Source organism: Carcharodon carcharias, chromosome 14, assembly GCF_017639515.1.
Source record: "Carcharodon carcharias isolate sCarCar2 chromosome 14, sCarCar2.pri, whole genome shotgun sequence".
Taxonomy (NCBI): Eukaryota; Metazoa; Chordata; class Chondrichthyes; order Lamniformes; family Lamnidae; genus Carcharodon; species Carcharodon carcharias.
Genome location: NC_054480.1, coordinates 96,222,578 through 96,244,813, shown reverse-complemented (window position 1 = coordinate 96,244,813; position 22,236 = coordinate 96,222,578). Strand labels below are relative to the sequence as shown.

Here is a 22,236-nt window from a genome sequence, read left to right as displayed (position 1 = left end):
TTTGTACATTTGATTCACAAAACAAATTCCTTCGACTTCAGTTTCACTTCAGACTCTGTTTTTAGACTTTCCTAATTATTCCTCAAGGGGACATACCTAAGGCTAGAATGTTTTAAGTACTGACAGGCAAGTTTGTGATTGTTTGGGAAATAGTAAGACTTCCCATTAAATACAACACGATCTTCCCCGGCTATATATACCTGCAGAGAGGGAGTTTAAATAGGAGTTAGGTCCCACAGGTCAGTTTGTGCAGAGTTCCTTCATTTTTTGTTTAAATCGCATCCCCAGACTACGCAAATTAAGGTGGCCCAGTCATTTAACCTTGACAAGCCTGAGTGTGTCTTAATTTTGACCACTTGGTTGGAAATGACTGATAAAGGTAAAAGAGCTTCTACTCTCATAGTTGTGCTGCTATCTTGAAGCATCCAGGGCGCTTGCCATTAACTGCTTCTGCAATCTTTGACTTTAGTTGGATTGCTGAAAGGTCCATTTTAAGGCCACCCTTGGACATATTTAAGACATTTCTACTCACTACCCTCCTATTTCTGATGGACATATACCAGATCTCTGATGAGCTGTTCTTTTAGCTAGGCTTATTTTCAGAGAAGTTACAGTGCCACCTCAAGAATGTGTCACAATAATAGGCCTTGTAATACTGGGTTTCCACAGTTTCCACACCATCTTATGGTGGAAGTATAATAACAAACTTGTTAGCCCACTCTCAACTGAAGGATGAACAGCAGTAACTCATGTTTATACAACAGTTTTAATGTAATATAGCATCCAAGGTACTTCACAGGAGAATAGTGAAGCAAAATTTAATATCGAGCCACACAAGGAGATATTAGGGAAATGGACAACAAGCTTTGTCAAAGTAACAATGAAGTGTCTTAAAGGAATTAGAGAGAGACAGATTGAGAGAGGGAATTCCAGAACTTAGCCCTTTACCATTGGTGGCTATGCCTTAAGCTGTGTAGGGATGAAAATTATGGATACTCAAGAGGCCAGAATTCAAGCATATAGATATCTCAGTGGGTGGTGGGGCTGGATGAGAATTTTAAAATCGAGTGGTTGCTTAAACAGAGACCATGTAGGTCAGCGAGCAGAGGGGCAGTGGGTGAATAGGATTTAATGCAAGTAAGGACGTTGGCAGCAGAGTTTTGAATGACCTGAAGTTCACGGAAGGTAGAATGAGGGAGACTGACAAGGAGTACGTTGGAATAGTTAAGTCTAGAGATAATAAAGTCGTGGATGGAAGGTTTAGAACATAAGAAATAGCACAGGAGTAGGCCATTTATGGCTGATCTACCTCAACGCTATTTCCTGCACTATCTCCATATCCCTTTATCTTTAATATGTAGACATCTATCAATACTCTGTCTTGAATACACTCAATGTCCACAGTCCTCTGGGGGAGAGAATTCAAGAGACATACCATTTGCCTTCCTAATTGCTTGCTGTACCTGCAGGTTAGCTTTCAGTGATTTATGAACAAGGACATCCAGGTCCCGTTGGACACCAACACTTCCCAATCTCTCACCATTTAAGAAATACTCTGCATTTATGTTTTTCCTAACAAAGTGGCTAACTTCACATTTTTCCACATTATATTCCATCTGCCATGTTCTTGCCCACTCACTTAGTCTGTCCAAATCCCCTTGAAGCCTCTTTGCATCCTCCTCACAACTTTCATTCCTACCTAGTTTTGTATCATCAGTGAATCTAGAAATATCATATTTGGTCTCCACATCCAAATCATTGATATAGATCATGAATAACTGAGCCCCAAGTACTGACCTTTGTGGTACCCCACTAGTCGCAGCCTGCCAACCTGAGAATGGCCCATTTGTTCCTACTCTGTTTTCTGTCTGTTAATCACTAATCCATGCCAGGATATTATTCCCAATCCCATGCACTCTATATTTGCTTACTATCCTCCTGTGTGGGACTTTATCGAAAGCCTTCTGAAAATCAAATACACCACATCCCTGGTTCCCCATTTCTATTCTGCTAGTTACATCCACAAAAAACTTCCAACAGGTTTGTCGAACTTGATCACCTTTTCACAAATCAATGTTTACTCTGCCCAATCCAACCATTATTTTCTAAGTGCCCAGTTATCACATCCTTTGGAATAGATGCTGGCATTTTTCCCTCATACTGATGTCAGGCTAATGGGTCTGTTGTTCCCTGTTTTCTCTCTCACTCCTTTCTTAGATTTGCTACCTTCCAATGTGCAGAAACGTGTAGAATTTTGGAAGATGACCACCAATGAATCCACTGCCTATACACCCACCTCTTTCACTACTCCGGGATGTAGATCATCAGGTCCAGGGGAATTTATCAGTTTTTAGCCCCGTTAATTTCTCCCAACACTTATTTTACTAAAACTAATTTCTTTCAGTTCTCGCTAGTCTATTGTTTCTCCAGGATTCATGGGAGGTTTTTGTATTTTCCTTCATGAAGACAGATACAAAGTCTTTCTTTAGTGTCACTGCCATTTCCTAATTCTCCATTATAAACTCTCCTGTCCCTGCCTGCAGTGAGCCCATATTTGTCTTTGCTAATCTTTTTCTTTGTACACACCGATAGAAGCTTTTACAGTCTGTTTTTATGTTTCTCTTTCATATTTTATTTTCTCTTTCTTCATCAGTTTCTTGGTCCTCCTTTGCTGAGTTCCAAAATGCTCCCAATCCTCAGGCTTGCTACCCTTGTTCACCACTTAAATACCTCTTCCTTTGATCTAATGCACTCTTTAACTTGTCTTGATAGCCATGGTTGGGTCACCTTTCCTGCTGGGTTTTTGCGCCTCAAAGTAATTTAAGTTTGTTGTAAACCAAGTACTAAATCTTTAAATGCAAGCCATTGCCTGTCATGCCTTTTAATGTAGTTTCCCCGTCTACTAGAGTCAATTTGCCCCTCACACCTTCGTAGTTTTCTTTGTTTAGATTTAAGACCCTCGTTTCGGATTGAACTACATCACTTTCAAACTTAAGTGTAAAATTCTATCATATTACGGTCACTGGTAGAGGTTCCTTTACAGCGAGATCCTTAATTAGCACTTTCTCATTACACAATACTAGATCTAAAATAGCCCATTCTGTAGTTGGTTCCTCAACATACTATATTAGAAAACCATCTTGTATACACTTCAGGAATTCGCTCTCCACAGCATTAGTGCTGATCGGTTTACTTAGTCTGACTGTAGATTGAAGTCCCTTATGATAACTGTATTACCCTTGTTGCGTGCACCTCTCATGCTATAGGGCACAGTATACCACAATGTTTGGTGTTTGTTGCCCCTTGCTGTTTCTTAGCTCCACCCAAACTGATTCTACTTCTTGATCTCTCAGTCTAAGGACCCCTCTCACTACTATACTGATCTCATCCATTCTACGAAAGGGAGTGGCCAAAATGAGCCTGGGGCCCTTGGAGGATGTGACTGGAGAATTGATAATGGGGAACAGGGAATTGGCAGACAATTTAAACCAATATTTTGCATCGGTCTTCATGCCGGAGGATACTATAAACATCCCAAAGATATCAGGTAAGCAAGGGGCTAATGGGAGGAAAGATCTTCGAACAGTTTCTATCACGAGGGACAAAGTATTTGACAAACTAATGGGACTAAAGGCAGGCAAGTCACTAGGACTTGATGGCCTACATCCAAGGGTTTTAATGGCCTGCATCCAAAGGTTTTAATGGAAGTGGCTGCAGAGGTAGTGGAGACATTGGTGGAAATATTCCAGAACTCGCTGGATTCCAGGAGGGTCCCAGCAGATTGGAAAACTGCCAATGTGACGCCCCTGTTCAAGAAAGGAGGGAGACAAAAAGCAGAAACAATAGACCTGTCAGCCTAACATCTGTCTGTGGGAAAATGCTAGAGTCCATTATGAAGCAAGAAATAGGACATTTAGAAAGGCTTAACACAATCAAACAGAGTCAACGTGGTTTTGTGAGAAATCATGTTTGACAAATTTTCTCGAGTTCTTTTTAGATATCACAATCAACTCTGGGGAACTGGTAGATGTAGTGTACTTGGATTTCCAGAAGGTATTCGATAAGGTACCACACAAAAGGTTATTGCACAAGATAGGAGCTCACTGTATTGGGGGTAATTTATTAGCATGGATTGAGGATTGGTTAACACACAGAAGACAGTCAGAATTAATGGGTCTTTTTCAGGTTGGAAAGACGTAACTAGTGGAGTGCCACAAGGATCAGTCCTGGGGCCTCAATTATTTACTATCTATATTAATGACTTGGAGGAGGGGCAGAGTGCAATGTATCCAGATTTGCTGACGATACACAAATAGGTAGGAGGGCATGTTGTGTTGAAGACAAGGAATCTGCAAGGGGATCTAGACAGGTTGAGTGAGTGGGCAAAAACTTGGCAGATGGAGTTTAATGTAGGAAAGTGTGAGCTCATGCACTTTGGTAGGGAAAATCAAAAGGCAGACTATTATTTAAATGGACAGACACTCCAAAAAAGTGCAGCACAGAGAGATCTGGGTGTTCTTGTGCACGAAACACAAAAAGTTAGCATGCAGACGCAGCAAGTAGTTAAGAAGGCAAATGGAATTTGACCTGTATTGCTAGGAGGTTGGAGTTTAAAAATAGGGAAGTCTTGTTACAACTGTACAGGGTATTGGTGAGGCCGCACCTGGAGTACAGTGTACAGCTTTGGTCCCCGTGTTTAAGAAAGCATATGGTGGCATTGGAGGCAGTTCAAAAGATATTCACTAGGCTGATCCCTGGGATGAAGGGGTTGACTTATCAAGAACAATTAAACAGGTTAGGCCTTTATTCATTAGAGTTTAGAAGAATGAGGGGTGATCTTGTTGAAACGTACAAGATTCTGAGGAGTTTTGACAGGCTAGATGTTGAGAAGATATTTCCACTAGTAGGGGGAATCTCGAACTAGGGGACATAGTTACAGAATAAGGGGACACTCATTTAAAACTGAGATGTGAAAGAATTTCTTCTGAGGGTAGTGAATGCCTGGAATTCTCTATCCCAGAGAGTTGTGGAAGCTAGATCACTGTAAGTATTTAAAGAGGAAGTAGATAGATTTTTTGAATATTGGGGAATTGAGGGCTATGAGGAGCTAGCACGAAAGAGGAGTTGAGGCCTGGGGCAGATCATTCATGACCTTATTGAATGGCAGGGCAGGCTTGAGGAGCCAAATGGCCAACTCCTCGTATTTCTTATGTTCTTATTAACAAGGCTACTGTGCCTCCTTTTCCCCTTTGCCTAGCCTTCCTAAATAATATCCTCGAATATTCAGTTTCCAGCTCTGGTCACCCTGCAGCCATGTCTCCATAATTGCGATTAGATCATATTTGTTTACTTCCATTTGTGCCGTCAATTCATCTACCTTATTTTGAATGCTGTGTGCAGCATTAAAATGCCTTTAATTTGTCCTTTTATTGTTCTAGCTTTGTCTGTTGACATGCTCTTCAAGTTTTTACGCTCTGTCCCTTCTGACCACACTCGTTATCAATTCCCATATTTCTACCTTGCTCTCTTGCCTTATCCTCTCCTTTTAATTTAAGACACTTTCCCTAACTTGATCCCTCATGCCCCACTATTTAGTTTAAAGCTCTCTCTAATGCCCTAGTTATGCGACTCGCCAGAACACTGGTCCCAGCATGGTTCAGCAGGTGAGCTGCGTGCAGAAGCGTGCAGGTGAGATGCTATTACAGAGGAGGAAATGGGCAGTCTTATTGAAGGTTAGGACATGTGGTTGGAAGCTCATCTTGGGGCTCAAATATGACTCCAAGGTTTTGAACAGTCTTGTTCAGCCTCAGGCAGTTAGGTGATCAGGTTAGTGGCAATGGAATTGCCACTTGAATTGCCACAAGAATGTGTACAGTTACAAATCGATGATCCATGGCATGATGCGGTGTGGCTAGAGACAATACCCTGTACAGTTATAGTTATGAGAGTCCAGTCATGTTAATGAAAGTCTTTATGGGCAGGATTTTCAGCTTGGCGTGAGGGTGTGCGCCTGAGGCATGAGTGTGAAATAGCACACGATGATGTTGGGCAAGCATCCCGATGTCATCGTGCACTCGCGTGATATTTTGGTTGGCGGGCATGCGCACGCGAGAGTCAGCAGTGCGCCCGCTGACAATTAAGAGGCCTGTTAAGCCCGTTAATCAATTAATTAAATTGAATTTTTCACTGCCCGTCCAACCTTAAGGTTGGCAGGCAGGCGAATAGGCCAGGTGGCCTTTGCATTTGTTGCGAAACCTCATCCATGGAGGTTTCCAATAGTGACTTAAAAAAAAATTTAACTCATTTTTCACATGCCCCTTTTCCTTATTTTTAAAATCTTTACTTTTCATGTTAAAAATCCTCAGCTCCCTGAGGCAGCTCTGTGACTTCAGGGAGCTTTCTCTGAGCGCACTCCAGCGCGTGCGCAAGCTTCTGCACTTGCACTCCTCCCGCCCACACCCGGCAGCGCTGAGGTTGTCAGTGTGTGTTTCACGCTTTAATTGAAGAGCCAGTGTGAAACCGCGGCCGGAGTCCGATCGTGGGCGGCGGATCATTTCGCGGAAGCTCCCAGGCCTGCCTGCCATGCCTGCCCTATGTATTGGGGTCTGAGGAAGGGAGGCTCAAAATGTATTTTCAGGAATCAGCTGTGCTGCTCTAAACTTAATATTGAGGTGTCTTGAGAGCAGAATGGAGCAGCCTTTCTATTTGTTTCTCCACTCCCCAGTAGTGTTTGCACATAGCTAAGTGACCAACGCAGTAACCAAATGTAGGCAATTTGTAAGAATCTACATCCCACAATTAATTGCTGCTGGATTTTGGGATTGCAGCATGGCCAGCAGTACATGGTTCTTGACTCAATTATTTTCCCTTCACTGTAGGAGGATATTGAAGCATATGCTGACCAGGTACAGGATACAGAAGAAATGGGCATTTCAGAAACAGGACATGCAGATGGTGATGTGGACAAGGGCCACAAGCAAATTCCAGACTTGACTTCAGTTAAAAAAGTAAGCTGGTTATGAATTTTTCGTGAAACCAATAGCCTTATATTACCGCTGAAGTGTGAGAAGGGAAGGATTTGCTGATGGAAAATCCAATTGGACAAGACTTGGAAATATTTTATGCAGTTTTTCCACTCAACAGCCAGCTAGCTTATCAGGTTGGCAGGCTTTTGGGCTGGAAGGCAGTGGGAAGGGTAGTGGATTGGAGGCAAGCCCAGCATCGTGATTGAGAGGGGTCAGACATCAGTTGTAGGGGCGGAGGGGTGGTTGAACATCTGGGAACGGGGAGGGTTTGAACAGGGCGGTGGGGGTGACGGGGAGGTGTGATAAACAAGGCAGCTTGAAGGCTGGGGGAAAACACTCCTGTTGTCCGCCCTCATTGAGTGATAAGGCACTTATTTAATGAAAATGCCCTGTTCCCCATCCTTCAGGTCAGGGTGGGGGTTGCTTGAGGCCCAGGAAACCCAGCTTACAGTTATTAAAAATAAATATTCTCTTAAAATGGAGGCATGCAGCCTCCTTAAGATATTTTGGTGAGTGATCTACCACCTGCAAACGGCTTGGTCACCCTCCTCCATTAAAACTGGTGGCAGCTAGGTTGTGGGCTGCTTGTCCGTCATGTATTTTTTTAAAAACCCCCCCCCCCCCCCCATCGCCCCCATCCACTTGGATATTAGAATTCTCCCCTGATATTTTTGGGTCAAGACCAGACATTAATTCTACCTTTGGATGAGGAAAGGGCGAGGGAAAGTGGAGACTTAAATTGTAAAGTCTGTGAATTGAACCACAGTTGATCTTGCAGACTGTGTAGCATTGTTGTTTGGGCTAATGTTGTGAATATTTTCTGGTTGAGGAACTGAAAAGGACACCAGAAGATTCAGCGGAGGGGGAGCCAATGCAGCTTGCTGAAGTAAGATGGAACTTCATTAGATCATTCTTATGTAACATTCTTTGAGGAATGATTAGGTGAAAGATATTTTAGATTGAATAGATTGTTTTGTTTATTGTTAGGTATATCATAATTATTTGATGGAATGCACCTTTATCTTAAATCTGGATACAAGAACATTCAGGCCTTTTGTCTGCTCAGCTATTCATTTTTATAATGGCTGCTTTAACTGTCTTTCCTCCCTATCCTCTGATACCCTTACCTAACAAGTATATCTGTCTCAGTCTTGAAAACACATAATTGTCACCCAGCTAAGCACTGGTAACCAAAAAGCAGGACAAATCTAATCCAGTCAATTACTGTCGATCAGTCATCATCAGCAAAGTGGTGATGACTGATTTAAGAGATTTATGTGAAGTAATCAAGGAGCCTTAGCAAAATTGCAAGTCCGTTGGAATCCGTGGAAAGTGCTCCAATGGTTGAAGTCATACCTAGCCTAAAGGAAGATTGGTGTGGTTGTTGGAAGTCAAGCATCTCAGTCCCAGGACATTGCTGCAGGAGTTTCTCAGGGTAGTGTCCTAGCCCCAAACATATTTGGCTGTTTCATCAATGACCTCCTCTCAAAATAAGGTCTGAAGTGGGAATGTTTGTTGATGATTGTACAGTGTTTAGTAGTAACATTCGCAACTCCTCGTAGCAGTGCCTGCATTCATGCAGCAAGACTTTGATAACATTCAAGCTCGGCTGATAAGAGGCAACCAATGTTCATGGTCATTGCAGCATAGCAAGTGAAATTCAAGACTCAAGTTCCAGGCAATGACCAACAAGAGAGAATCTAACCATCACCCCATGACATTTAATGGCATTACCATTGCTGAATCCCCCATTATCAACATCCTGGGGATCATCATTTACTAGAAACTGACCTGGACTAGCCATATGAATACTGTGGCTACAAGAACAGGTCAAAGGCTAGGAATCCTGCCATGAATAATTCACCTCCTGACTCCCCAAAGCCTGTCCACCATCTACAAGGCACAAGTCAGGAGTGTGATGGAATACTCCCCAGTTGCCTGGATGAGTGCAGCTCCCACAACACTCAAGAAGCTTGACACCGTCCAGGGCAAAGCAGTCTGCTTCGTTGACACCCCATCCACCAACCGAAACATTCACTTCTTCCACCACCAACACACAGTGGGTGCAGTGTATACCATCTACATAATGCACTGCAGCAACTCACCAAGTCTCCTTCAACAACACCTTTAAAATGTGTGACCTCTACCACCTAGAAGGGCAATGACATGGGGACACCACCACCTGCAAGTTACCTTCCAAGCCACATACCACCCTGACTTGGAGCTATATCACTGTTCCTTCACTCACTGGATCAAAATCCTGCAGCTCCTTACAGCAGTGTGGGTGTACCTACACCACATGGACTGCAGTAGTTCAAGAAGGCAACCACTAACATTTTCTCAAGGGTAATTTTGGATAGGCAATATGCTAGCCTTCATGACAACCACATTTTTTGAATGATTTTTTTAAAAGTATATGCACTCATTGGGTTGTGGGGGGAGGTGTTGTGCAGAGAGTTCCAGATTTCTATTGCCCTCCCTATGAAAACATTGTTTCTTGATTTCACTCCGAAATGGGCAAGGGCTCATGTTTTAAAACTCTGCCCACTGGTTCTAGACTTTTCCCTCCATCAAGGAAAATAGTTTATCTACCATATAGATTATCTTGATCAGATTGCCACTTGCATTTCCTTGACTACAGAAGATAATGTCAAACCAATGCGACCTGAATTAGATCACTTTTTGATTGATGAAGGAGTTAAGGGTTATGGGGAGCAGACAGGAAAGTAGAGTTATGGTCACAATCATGATATTGAATGCTGAAGCAGGCTCAATGGACTGAATGACCTACTTTTCCTACTACTTATGATCTTAAGAACCTGTCCTCTTAGTTTAATTGTCAGTATCGTTCTAGCAAATCTGCACCACACAGTCTCCAAGGCCAATATATTCTTCCTTGGGTGCGATGCCCAAAACTGAATGAAGTATTCCAGAAGGGTTCTGACCAAAGCTTAGGCAATTGAAGCGTAACTTCCTCAATTTTGAATTGTTGTACAAGTTCTGATATAGGAATTTGTTTTTACTCTCCTTGAGATGACATAAGAATTCTCATATAATTAAAATAACATTCCAAGCGAAGTTCCTACAATGGCCTTCCGAAATGTCAGTTTGAATATACATCTGCATTTTATTTCACTGGGCAGTCATTGCCATCATGTTTTGGATGCTTGACATTGCATTGCTGAGCAAAGCCTAATCCCTCATTGCTTTCAATGAGGACTGGATTTTGGAAGCTGAAGTTTATCAATGCTATGTCATTCATTCCAAAGCTTGGAAATGTAAAAAGATCTTGCCCCTGAGAGGGAAACCTGCTCCTTTTACATCTAATAAACATCATTTTAGTTCAACGTTTTATTAAAAAAAGGAAAGAAGTAAGGCCACACCTGCAAGCATGTTTTTTTTTAAGATTTGGAAATATCCCCCCTACATTAGTTAATTGATGAAACAGGCTGCATGGTTGCATCCAGGATGGCTTATTTTAAACTGGGAAATTGCTTTTGGTGCCTTTGGAGCTCTCTTCCCCAGAGAGCAGTGGAGGCAGTGTCAGTGAATATTTTTGAGACAGAGGTAGATGAAGAAGTCAAAGGTTATTGGACGGTAAGCGGAATGTGGAGTTGAGGCCACAATTGGACTTGCCATGATCTTATTGAGTGATGGAGCTGATTTGAGGGGTCAATTGCCTCCTATTCATATGTTCGTATGTGTTATTAAATAAATAGTACTGCATATAGTGCTACTATTTCTAATGCGTTTATATTTTTCTTCTTTTTAGGAAACTAAAGTGGTACTAGAAGAATCAGGTATTGTTGAAGATCATCTTGTAACTTTCTTACTAAATACTTCTCTCCCATTTGCCCCCTTTTTTCTCTCAAAACATAGTAGTGAGTGTAACAGCATTTTATAGCACTGGTCACTTGAGGAATAATACAGCTACAGGAAGAATGGAAAACTGAGGCGATCTGTCCATTTGGATAATTATGCTGCAAGGCTTTTACTGCATGGTTGCTTTTAGACAGCTTAGCACAAATGTTCTTCAGTTTTCAACAACAGACAGTTGGCAAAGTTGATGTATTGCTTTTATCAATACAAAAGTGGGATTTTGAGTTGTTAGTGGGTCTGAAACTGCAATAAAGTACTTAAAGCAGGAAATAACAGGAGTAGACCATTTGATTTCTCGAGCCAGTTATGCCATTCAATAAGATGTATCTGATATTATAACTTGTTTACAGAATCTTGCATTATCCCCATATCACTTAATACCCTTGGTATTTATTTGTGAGCAAGTACCACAGCCCAAATTTTGCAAGAAGGAAGTAAACAGTTATACATTTTTTTTAATATCTGGGTTAAATAATTCCTCTTAGCAATGATTGGCCCCTGTGTATGTAGATCAGCATGCAATAAGCCATACCCATGATTTCCTAGCCAAGCTGTCATATAAAGGGGATGAGAGAATATACCCTTGAATTTGATTCTCATAGCAAAATTGCTTTTCACTTCTCTCGCCCAGAAGGAAAATGTTAGGTTCGTTGTTGTACATTCCTTGTAAATTCAGCCACACTTGGGTTTTATCTAGGTGCCCCATTCTTAATCTATTTCAATGATGTTTGAAGGATAGTGACATGCGATACTTTGTCCATCTGAGATAGCAGATGGACCATGGTTTAATATCACCTCTGACAGTGCAGCACTCCCTCATTACAATACTGGAATTTCAGTCTGGATTATGTGCTCAAGTCTCTGGAGTGGGGCTTGAATTCATAACCTTTCTGGCTGCCTTGACCCAATTGTTTTGATGATTGTTCAAGCTGCCAGTTGGCAGATGATATGATACTGAACCTTCATGTGTAGGTGAAGTTAGAGAGAACCTTGGATTAACCTTGGCCTTCCTCTACTCCAATCAGCTGATCAGTGTCAAGGATGAAGCATTAGACTTTGTAGAATGGCCAGGAGAGGAGGGGAAATTGAAGGGGAGCTATTAAGTACATCTTATAGTGATGACTGGTAATGCTGAGTTGATGTTTTGAGCCTTCAAAAGGTGACCGATTGCTGTTTACTATGGCTTCCCATTTGAGTTAAGCAGGTTGTTTTAATCACTAACATTTTATTCTTAGAAAAATTGTCACTTTTAGATATTCAGTACAGGTGGTGCTGTATAACTGTGTTTGTTAAAAGATGAGTGGAGATTAATGTTGTCCATTATTAGTATGAGTCAGTTTTTTAGGCTGAAAGGGAGATTGTATTTACATGACACTTTTTACAAACTCAGCATGTCCCAAAGCACCTGATAGCCAGTGATGTACTTTTGAAGACATTCGCTATTGTAATGTAGAAAATGCAGCAGCTAATTTCTGCACAAATAACCATGAGATAAATTACCAGATAATCTATTTCAATGATGTTTGAAGGATAGTGACATGCGATACTTTGTCCATCTGAGATAGCAGATGGACCATGGTTTAATATCACCTCTGACAGTGCAGCACTCCCTCAGTACAATACTGGAATTTCAGTCTGGATTATGTGCTCAAGTCTCTGGAGTGGGGCTTGAATTCATAACCTTCTGACCTGAAGAAAAGAGTGCTACCGCACAGCCAAGTTTTGGCTACTTCCAGCACCAGAGTTTCCAGTGTCTCTGCTATCCTATGGAAGTGATCAAAACTGGGAGCTGGCAGTGGGGGACGGGAGAACAAAAAAACTAAACCTAGAAATATCTGGTTAAGAAATCTTGTGGCCAATTGGGGTGAGTGGAAACAAAATTAGTACTTGACTCTGTGGGGCAAGAGAAGTTTATACCAAAGAGTTCAAGGAAATGGTGGAGAGGCAATATGTTTAGCATTTGTGGGTGACAGCAAGGGTAGGAAACCACTACTGGTGATCAAGCTTCAGACATGGCTTACCCAGATTATATGCTTGAGTTTCAAAGCTATTTCAACACTTCACCAGTTGTGCTTTTGATTACAGATTTGATAGTATGTGTAAGTATACCAAACTACAGAAGCCTTATAGAATGGATAAAACTATCTCTTAAGTCTTACAAAATCATAAACAAATTTGTTAGCTAACTTATTGGAGGAGTTTGTGTAAGAGAGTAAGGAAATGAAACAGTTTGAAATCATTTGGAATGTTTTTGAATTTTGTGTGTGTGTTTTTTTTACATTGAAGAGCTGAAGATTTCGGACTGGTAAACCACATTTGTGTAGTGCCGTCCTGTATGTCAGTTGTACAACGGAGAATCATTTGTTTTATAATGAAAATGTCAACCTACAAATAGGGTATCTGAGGAGTTAAAATGTTGAATCTCTGGATCCTCAATCCAGGCATTCCATTTCAGCTTACAGGAATTGAGTAAATATTTTTAGTTCTGACCATTTGAAATGCTCCTGTTAACATCTGGAGCAATTATCCTATCGTTTGTGACATTACAGTTGAATAAGTGAGAAAGTGACACTAAACACTGTCAGTATCCTTCATGTTCCCTCAGTTTTCCAATCTCTCAATGGATTCGAGGGTAGGGGAACATACTAGCTCCACGTGTATACTTGCTATAAATGTTGTCATTAAACCTTGTGCTATTCTATTCCATTAATCCCTTAGAAAAGGAGAATGTAGCTGAGAATTCGGGGGAAACTTGTAGTTCAGTTCCTACAGAGGAGAAGCCCCCTGAAGATCCACAGCTATTGATGCAATATATGATTGATATGGATGCCTACCAGAAAGAAGAGGAAAATAGCACTCTAACCAAGGTTCAAGTGGAGGACAATACGTTGGACGTGGATAGTGCAGTACATGTGGATGGACCCAAGATGGAGATGGACTGTCAGCAGCCTACCAAGGAAAAGGTGGACATTGAGAAGATGGATACAACTGACAGTGAGAACAAGATGGAAAGTTGCCAGCATGAAGTAGAAAAGACGGAGGCTGAGAGCATTGAGAAAGAGCCACAGTCTGGACCTGAGGAATGTACAGACAATGCAATGAAACCAGAAGATGAAGGTTCTGACAAAGCAGCTAAGAAAGAACCTTCGATTGTAGAGGGCAGTGATCAGAAGAGGTTTGTTGTTTCTTAGTTTTAGACAAGATTTTCATTCATGCTAAGATGATTCCAGTAAACTTGTCTGATGAAGTGTCCTGCGCAGTGGTGGTAATTTTAATCCTGATTTTATTTTTGTTTAAAAGCTCTTATAATCTTTCCCCTATATCGTTAGAGGCTGCTTTTGTTTATTCTTTGCACTCTCCTCCAACCTGCAAGACTGCTTACAAATGGGGATTTTGCTCTGTGTGTACACTCTTCACTGATTTCAAAATATAATTGAGGCAATTCTTATACAGATCAGATTAAAGCTGGGTCTAAAGCATCATTGATGTTCACCTCTGCAAACAACATGTTTGTAAGTGTTTCATTCACATTGATGTACAGCTGATGGTAGCTGTAATAATGGGTAGGTATTGGAGAATTTATCTTGTAGACTTCGTGGAAATGTTGGTGCTTGATGTCTCTTGAAATTATTTATTTGTTTCTAAATGTCTAATGAAATCCACATTTGTGTTTTTAGCTCAGAGGATGCAAAAGATTCCAAGAATGCAGTAAATCAGGAGAAAGGTAACTCATAGACTACAAATATAATCCAAGTCAGCTTGCCTTACCCCTCTTCTCACACCACTCCAATTTATGCTTCATGTTTTGCATAGTATTCAGCAGCCATATATTCAGTAAACTAAAACAAATATGGTCAGAATATTGAAGAAATACTAAAAATTACAACTCATTATCCTTGCAGTTAGTTAGTCGCTAATCCTAACCTTCTATAATATCAGTTTAATGACAATGAAAATGTTATAGGCAGGAGGCAATATAAATTTAGCTGAGTTTAAAAGATTATTGCTCGAATCTGACCAGGTTTTTTAAAAATGAACTTTGTGTGATTTGGAGTGTCATTGATGTGATTAACAATTTGTTATTTAAAGCAACATTTTCATAGGGCTAGAGTTTCTTTTACCTGGCAAGAGAAGAGTTTGTAGTGATGTTGACTCCTGTTCCAGTGCTTCAAGAGGCTTGGGCCAGAGGGTGTTTGTGTGGCATGCGTTTTTCTGTTTCAAAAGATTGGATGACTTCAAACAAAAATATTCGCTTCCTTTGCCAAATGCAGCCGGGTGTAACCTGTGGGTTACTTTGACAAATAGTATTGTCCTTGGTGGCAAGAGGGGCTAGGGCCTGATGGTCCTGCAAATTTTAGGATTTAAACTCCAGTGTCTTATCAGACCTACTGATCTGCTTTTTTGTTATGTCTGAGGTAAATAAAATATAGAATGGTGGAACAGATATCCCAACTTGTACTTCCTGTTCACTTCCATTAATTTGCCTTAACACTTCCTTGAAGCAACCAGCATTGAGGTGTAATGTCCTTCTGAGTGAACATGTTGGTGAGAAGGCAGCAGAGATGCGGAAGCAGAAAATATTAGAACACAGAAACAGCCCTTTTGGTTTATCGAATCTGTCTGTTTTTCTCTCCACACGACTCGCCTAGATTATTTCCACTCCCTCATTCAGCCTTTAAATGGTCCTTTTTTGATCAGCCAATTTCCACTCAAGAAATTGTGGGCAGCTTCCATCTGTCTTAGTGGCACATGACCAGTGATCGCTGGGTGAAAGGAACATCTTGTTCCCGTCTGTTGCTGGTTTACCATAACAAAATATGGAGGTGGGGGGGTAATTTTTGTACTTCAGAAAATGTAATATTTTTCTGTTCTTTCCTATTAACTATGTGCTGTTTATAAGGATTGCTTAATATCTAGACTAAGACTGATGAGTTAGGCTTAGGATTCAGTACAGCTTGTTGAGTTGATTGGAAATTTGGCATCTGATGTTGATGGGATGATGGAGTTGCGAGCTTTTGCAATATGTTTCCAGTGAAGCAACTCAGGAAATTTCCAGGATACCTTTCTATTTATCAGACTGAACAATGGTATAATGTGATCATAAGAAATAGGAGCAGGAGTAGACCATATGACCTGTCAAGCCTCCTCCACTATTCTGTATGATTATGGCTGATCTTGGGCTTCAACTCCACTTTTGCGCCCACTCCCCATTTCCCTTAATTCTCTGCTAAAATCTGTCTTAACTGAGCCTTAAACGTATTCTACAATGGAGCATGCACAACCGTTTAGGGTAGAGAATTCTAAAGATTCACAACCCTTTGAGTGAAGTCATTTCTTCTCAACTCAGTCTGAAATGAATGGCTCCTTATCCTGAGACTGTGCCTCAGTATTTTAGATACCCCAACCAGTGGAAACAATCTCTGAGCGTCTACCCTATCAAATGCCTTCGGAATTCATTAGGTTTTACTGAGGTTGCCTCTCATTCTACTCAACTCCAGAGAAGATAGGCCCAATTTACTTAGCCTTTCATCAAAGGACAGCTCACTCATCCCAGGGACCAATCTAGTGAACCTTCACTGTACCGCCTCCAATGCAAATATATCTTTCCTTAAATATGGAGACCAGAACTATGCACAATATTCCAGATGTGGAATCTTGAGGCTTTATTCTCTAAGTAAGTAGCTGTGATTTTAAATTTTGTCTACTTTACAACAAAAGCTACTGGTCCCTAACTGGATTGTAACAACATTTTGGGGGTAGCAAGACTTCTTTATTCCTGTACTCCAATCCCCTTGCAATAAAGGCCAACATGCCATTTGCTTTCCTAATTGCTAGCTGCACCTGCATGCTAACTTTGTGTTCCTTGTATAAGTACACATAAGTCTCTTTGAATATCAACACTTACAAGTTTCACACCTTTTTAAAAAAAATTGTTTTTCTATTCTTACAATAAAAGTGAATAACTTCATACTTCTCTACTTTATACTCCATCTGCCATCTTGTTACCCAGTCACTTAACCTGTCTATATCTCTTTGTAGCCTGTGTCCTCCCCACAATTTGCCTTTCCACCTAGCCTGGTATCATCAGCAAGCTTAGTTACATTACCCTGTCTTTACAGCTAAGCCATTTATATAAAATTGTGAATAGCTGAGGCCCTGGCACTGATCCTTGCGGTACTCCACTACTCACTGCCTGCCAACTTGAAAAAACCCCATTTATGCCCACTCCCTGCTTTCTATCTGTTAACCAATCCTCTACCCATGCTAAAATATTATCCCCAACTCTGAGCTCTGATGAAGAGTCATACGGACTTGAAACATTAACTCTGTCTTCCTCTCCACAAATGCTGTCAGACTTGCTGAGCTTTTCCAGTTATTTTTGTTTTTATTTCAGTTTTTCCAGCATCTGCAGTATTTTGCTTTTATCTATGAGCTCTTGCCTATTAACTTTTTGTGTGGCACCTTATCAAATGTCTTTTGGAAATCCAGGTATCCTGTATCTACTGGTTCCCCTTTATCTACCCTACTAGTTACATCCTCAAAAACTCTTAATTAATTTGTTAAACAGGATTTCCCCTTAGTAAAACCATACATAATGACTTGTTCTAATCATCCTATGCTTTTGTAAGTGCATTGTTAGGACTTCCTTAATAATAGATGCCAGCATTGTACTTACAACTGATGTTACGCTAACTGCCCTGTTGTTCACTGTTTTCTGCCTCCCTCCTTTCTTGAAAAGTGGTGTAACATTTGCCAACTTCCAATATAATGGGATTGTTCCCAAATCTAAATGTGAAGTGGGTGCCTTTTCATTTCTAATAATTTCTTGGACTGTTACATTTATGCATTTCGCAGTTTTAATAAGATTGATTGGTACCAAAACAATTATCATGAATGTTTCAGGAACCTAACTGTGAGAGTTCGGTGACAGACAAATCGTAGGAACAGGAATAGGTCATTGAGCCCCTCGAACCTGTTCTGTGGCACTTAGTGAGATCGTGGATGATCTGTGATCTAACCCCATACACCTACATTTGGCCCATGTCCCTTAATATTTTTTGGTTAATCAAAAACTACAGATATAAATTGGCTGAATGACAGGAGACAAATGTTGAAAGGTTCTTTTCCAGTATGGAAGAAAGTGTACAGTGGGGATCCCCAAGGATTAGGACCCATGCTTTTCCTTGTGTTAATGACTTGGACTTGAGTGTACTAAGCACAATTTCAAATTTTCAGATGACACAAAACTTGGAAGTATAGTGAACTGAGGAGGAGGATAGTAATAGACTTGAAGAGGATAAAGGCAGGCTGGTGGAATGGGTGGACACGTGACAGATGAAATTAAATGCAGAGGAGTGTGAATTATTAAATATTGGTGGGAAGACTGAGTAGAAGCAATATAAACTGTTCTAAAAGGAATGTAGGAATAGAGAAATGGAGGTGTGCTGGTGTTGGGGAGAGCATAGCTGCACCAATTGTTGAAGTTGACAAGGCAGCTTGTGAATGTGGTTAAAAAAGCATGTGGGAAACAGCTTTGTAACTACAGGCATTACATACAAAAGCAAAGAAGTTATGATGGATCTTTATAAAATACTGGTTTGGTTTCAATTGGAGCATAGTGCCCAATTCTGGGCACCACACCTTAGGGTGGATATGAAGGCTTTGAGAGTGCAGAAAAGATTTGTGAGAATGGTTCCAGGGACGCTAGATTGGATAAGCTGATATTGTTCCCCTTAGAGAAAAGAAGCTTGAAAGATTTAGTAGAGGTGTTCAAAATCCTGAGGGGTCTTGCTGGAGTGGATAGCAAAAAATTGTTCCCACTGGCAGAAGAGCTGAAACACCAGAGGATATAGATTTCAAGTGATTGGCTAAAGAACCAAGGGTGAAGTGAGGAAAAAGTTGTTTTATGTAGCAAGTGATTAGGATCTGGAATGCACTTCCGTAGAGTGTGGTGCAGGCAGATTCAAACATAACTCCAGAAGGGAATTGGGTAAACATATGAAGGTAGAAAGTTTCATAGCTACAGGGAAAATGCGGAAGTGGGACTAGCTCAATTGCTCTTGAAGAGAACTATCGCATGCCTGATTGGTCGAGTGGCTCCTGTACCATAACTATTCTGATTCAAAATTTAACAATTGACCCAACATTCTGTTCACTGGTGTGGGTTTTGAATGTCTACCACCGTTTGCCTGTAGAAGTATTACTTAATTTCACTCCTGAGAGGCCTGACTCAATCCTTTGCGCTGCCACCCCCCCCCCCCCCCCCCCCCCCCCCCCCAACCCAGTCCTATATTTCCCAGCTAGAGAAAACAGTATCTCTCTCTCTCTACCCTATCAATTGTCCATAATGTTTTGAAAACTTAGATCATGTCACCCCTTAATCTTTTAAATTTCATGGATTGCACCCTTGCTTTGTATAACATTCCTCATAGTCCTTGGAGACCAGTTATTGTTCTTGTTAATCTATATTGCACTCCAGCCAAGGACAGTATTTCCTTCCTAAGGTGTGCCCTAACTGAGCACGGTTCTCCAGGTGTGATCTAACCATGGCTTTAGTTTCACCTCTTTAGTCATCCCTGGCTATTTTTTTTTTGCAGGTGAAGCCCCTGCCCCTTATCACATTAAATTATCTTTTGAACACCTCTCATTGATCTTTTGTTTCTTTCATTAACAGATTTGTTCAGTTCACTGTGGATAATTTCTGTTTCAACTCATTGAAATCAGCTTCACTTAAATTTGGAATTTTACTACCTGCATCGTGTTTCTCCACATTTATCTAATAGCATTCAATATGGCTGAGTTCAATGTTCACGTGCTGTTAAACTGTTAACTAAATCTGGCTCATTGCTCATTATTAAAGCTACTATGACCTAACCCTTAGTCGGTTCCAGGACAAAAGCTAACCTGAACGTTCTCCAAGTTTTCTACCTTTCAGACATGAGCTCATCTGCTTATCCCAATCTTTATGAAAATTGAAATCCCTCGTTAAAAGTGCTCTGTCTTTTCTACATGCTTGTCTCATCTCTGCATTAATCATTCTGCTGCTTCACAGCTGATATGAGGGGGCCTGTGCACAACTCTCACTGCAACCTTAAATCTTTTTCTATCTTAATTCTACCCGTAAAAGTTGTCTCTGCCTGCTTACTGCTCATTATCTCTCCCTCCACCTTAACTTAGAAATGATTCCATCCTCCACTACGAAGGCCACTTCTCCCCTTCTACATTTTCCCTATCTTGGATCTTGTAACCTGGTATATTCAGTTTCCGGTCTTGGTACCATGCTCCAGTAATGGCTACCAAGTTGTATCCTGAGAGTTGAATTTGTACCTGTATTTCAATTTGTACCTTATAATCCATGTTTTGGTATAAAGAATGCTTATTTGGGCCATGCACTCTAACTTGTTCTTTTTCTGTGATGTTTTTTCATGCACACTTCTTATATCGCACTCCTGATTCAGTTACTTTAGTTTTCCCATTACCTGTAGGGTCCAACACAATTTCTGACTGTTACTCTACTCTCTTCCTTCTCATTTATTTTACGATTATTTATACCACCTTTTCCACTTGAGGTCTCTCCCCATTTACTAGTTTAAAGCCCTTGTGACTGTCCCATTTATCCTTTAATGCTAGCACGCAGATCCCTGTACTACCGCAGCATTTTTTTTTTAGAGAGTTTCATGGATAAATGATTTTTTAGGCCTGGGCCTTGTGCTTCCATTCTCCCCATATTCCTGAGCTTTACAACATTTGATGGGTTTGAGGCACTGGACAGAGGCCAGGTGCCCCATGCTGTAAAGCACAGTAAAGCACAGAGTGCAATCCCCAGGTTTCCATATATTTGATGTTTTGAATTGCAGCAGATTCTTTCCCTATATTGCCAATCTTAGATGTGTGTGGGACAGAGATTGTTACAGTTGGAGGGAGCAGACTACTCTTGATCTCAGTATTGAAGTGCTAAAGTTGTGTAGTTTTTCTCTATGTATCTATTGCACCAGTTTTTCCCTTGTTAAGTAATTATGAATGAGCATTTTCCTTTGATGTAGGGAGAGCTTTGGACACTCCAGGCAAGAACCTTTGGGTGAGTGGCCTGTCCTCGGCTACCAGAGCAACTGACTTGAAGAATCTCTTCAGTAAATATGGCAAGGTGAGAATGAGTTTTCATGTTGTTACTGTTAAGGAAGGTGGGTAGAGGAGCTTGTAATTACATATTGTTTGCCACATTCTCAAGATGGCTCACAACCAATGGATACCCTTTTTCAAGTACGATTATTGTTACTTAAGCATGTGCAGCAACCAATTAGCGAGATCTGACAAACGAGAAAACAGATACACGATATGTTATTCTGGTGCTGGTGCTATGAGTTGAGGGAGGAATGTTGACCAGGACCCAGAACTCCTCAATCATTGAATGGTGCTTGGGATATTCACTGCCCGCCTGAGCAGATAGCAGGTGTGCTTCCAGCAATGCAGTACTCTCTTGGTACAGCGCCTAAGTGTCAGCCTAGCATGTGCTTGAGTCCTTTAGTAGGGATTAAACTCTCAACCTTCTGAATCATGAGCGCTATTAATTCTGTCAAGCAGATACTTAATGATATCTAACTGTTGACAGCTCATTGGAGCTGAAATATCCAAATGAGATGCAAAACGAGAAGGATGGTGTCACTGTATTCAGAGATAGCTTATGCTTAAAAGCTGTTATTTTATAATATGACTAGAGTAAAACCAACAGGGCTGTTGAATTATTATTGGATCTCGCTTGTTTTCCTTCATGTTCTCTGTAATAACACAGTGCTCCAGTCCATTCTAAGACCTAGATCCTGTGTAGGACTGGCCACCGATAACAGCAACACATCAGCTTGAAGGGAATAAAGCAGAGCAGTGATTGTGCCATGTCCAGTGTTGTATGAACCACGGAGAAATTTAAAAAGATGACAGCTTATTTATTAATATTATAGATCTCTGATATTTTTTGAAGCTTAGTGAGACCAAAATGTCAAATATAATCCCTTGAGGTTTATTCATTAAGAGATAATATTAAAGGGCCATTATGTGGGACACCATTTTACCAGAGTGAAATCAAAAACGAAGTAGGTAGGTGAGATCAGCTTCTAACTTTGAGCTTTATAATTGAAAGAAGCCAACTGAAGGGCAAACTTTTCATAACTTGGAGGTTTTAGGAGAGAATGAGAGAGAGTAGGAGATGGTGCAATTAGTCCTGGCTATTTATTACATTGAAAATGTGAAGGAGTGAAACTATAGCACGGGAAGAACAGGAGAGTAAATGTAGTAACATTAATAAAACAGACAAGGTTGTGATGTAGAGACAGACTGA

At 40.8% G+C, this 22,236-nt stretch overlaps 1 protein-coding gene across 4 annotated transcripts in view; it reads left to right on the top strand.

Annotated features, from left to right (window-relative positions):
- LOC121286832 (scaffold attachment factor B1-like) overlaps positions 1–22,236 on the top strand; it is an 84,192-nt gene that overhangs the window by 10,982 nt on the left and 50,974 nt on the right. The window contains exons 4-9 of one of the 4 annotated variants that reach the window (XM_041203905.1): positions 6,879–7,007; positions 7,849–7,911; positions 10,798–10,825; positions 13,623–14,079; positions 14,582–14,628; positions 20,948–21,048. In XM_041203905.1, the coding sequence (XP_041059839.1) occupies positions 6,879–7,007; positions 7,849–7,911; positions 10,798–10,825; positions 13,623–14,079; positions 14,582–14,628; positions 20,948–21,048 (825 nt within the window). The remainder of the gene's footprint in view (positions 1–6,878; positions 7,008–7,848; positions 7,912–10,797; positions 10,826–13,622; positions 14,080–14,581; positions 14,629–20,947; positions 21,049–22,236) is intronic. The other 3 variants (XM_041203906.1, XM_041203907.1, XM_041203909.1) reach the window with 3 other exon arrangements.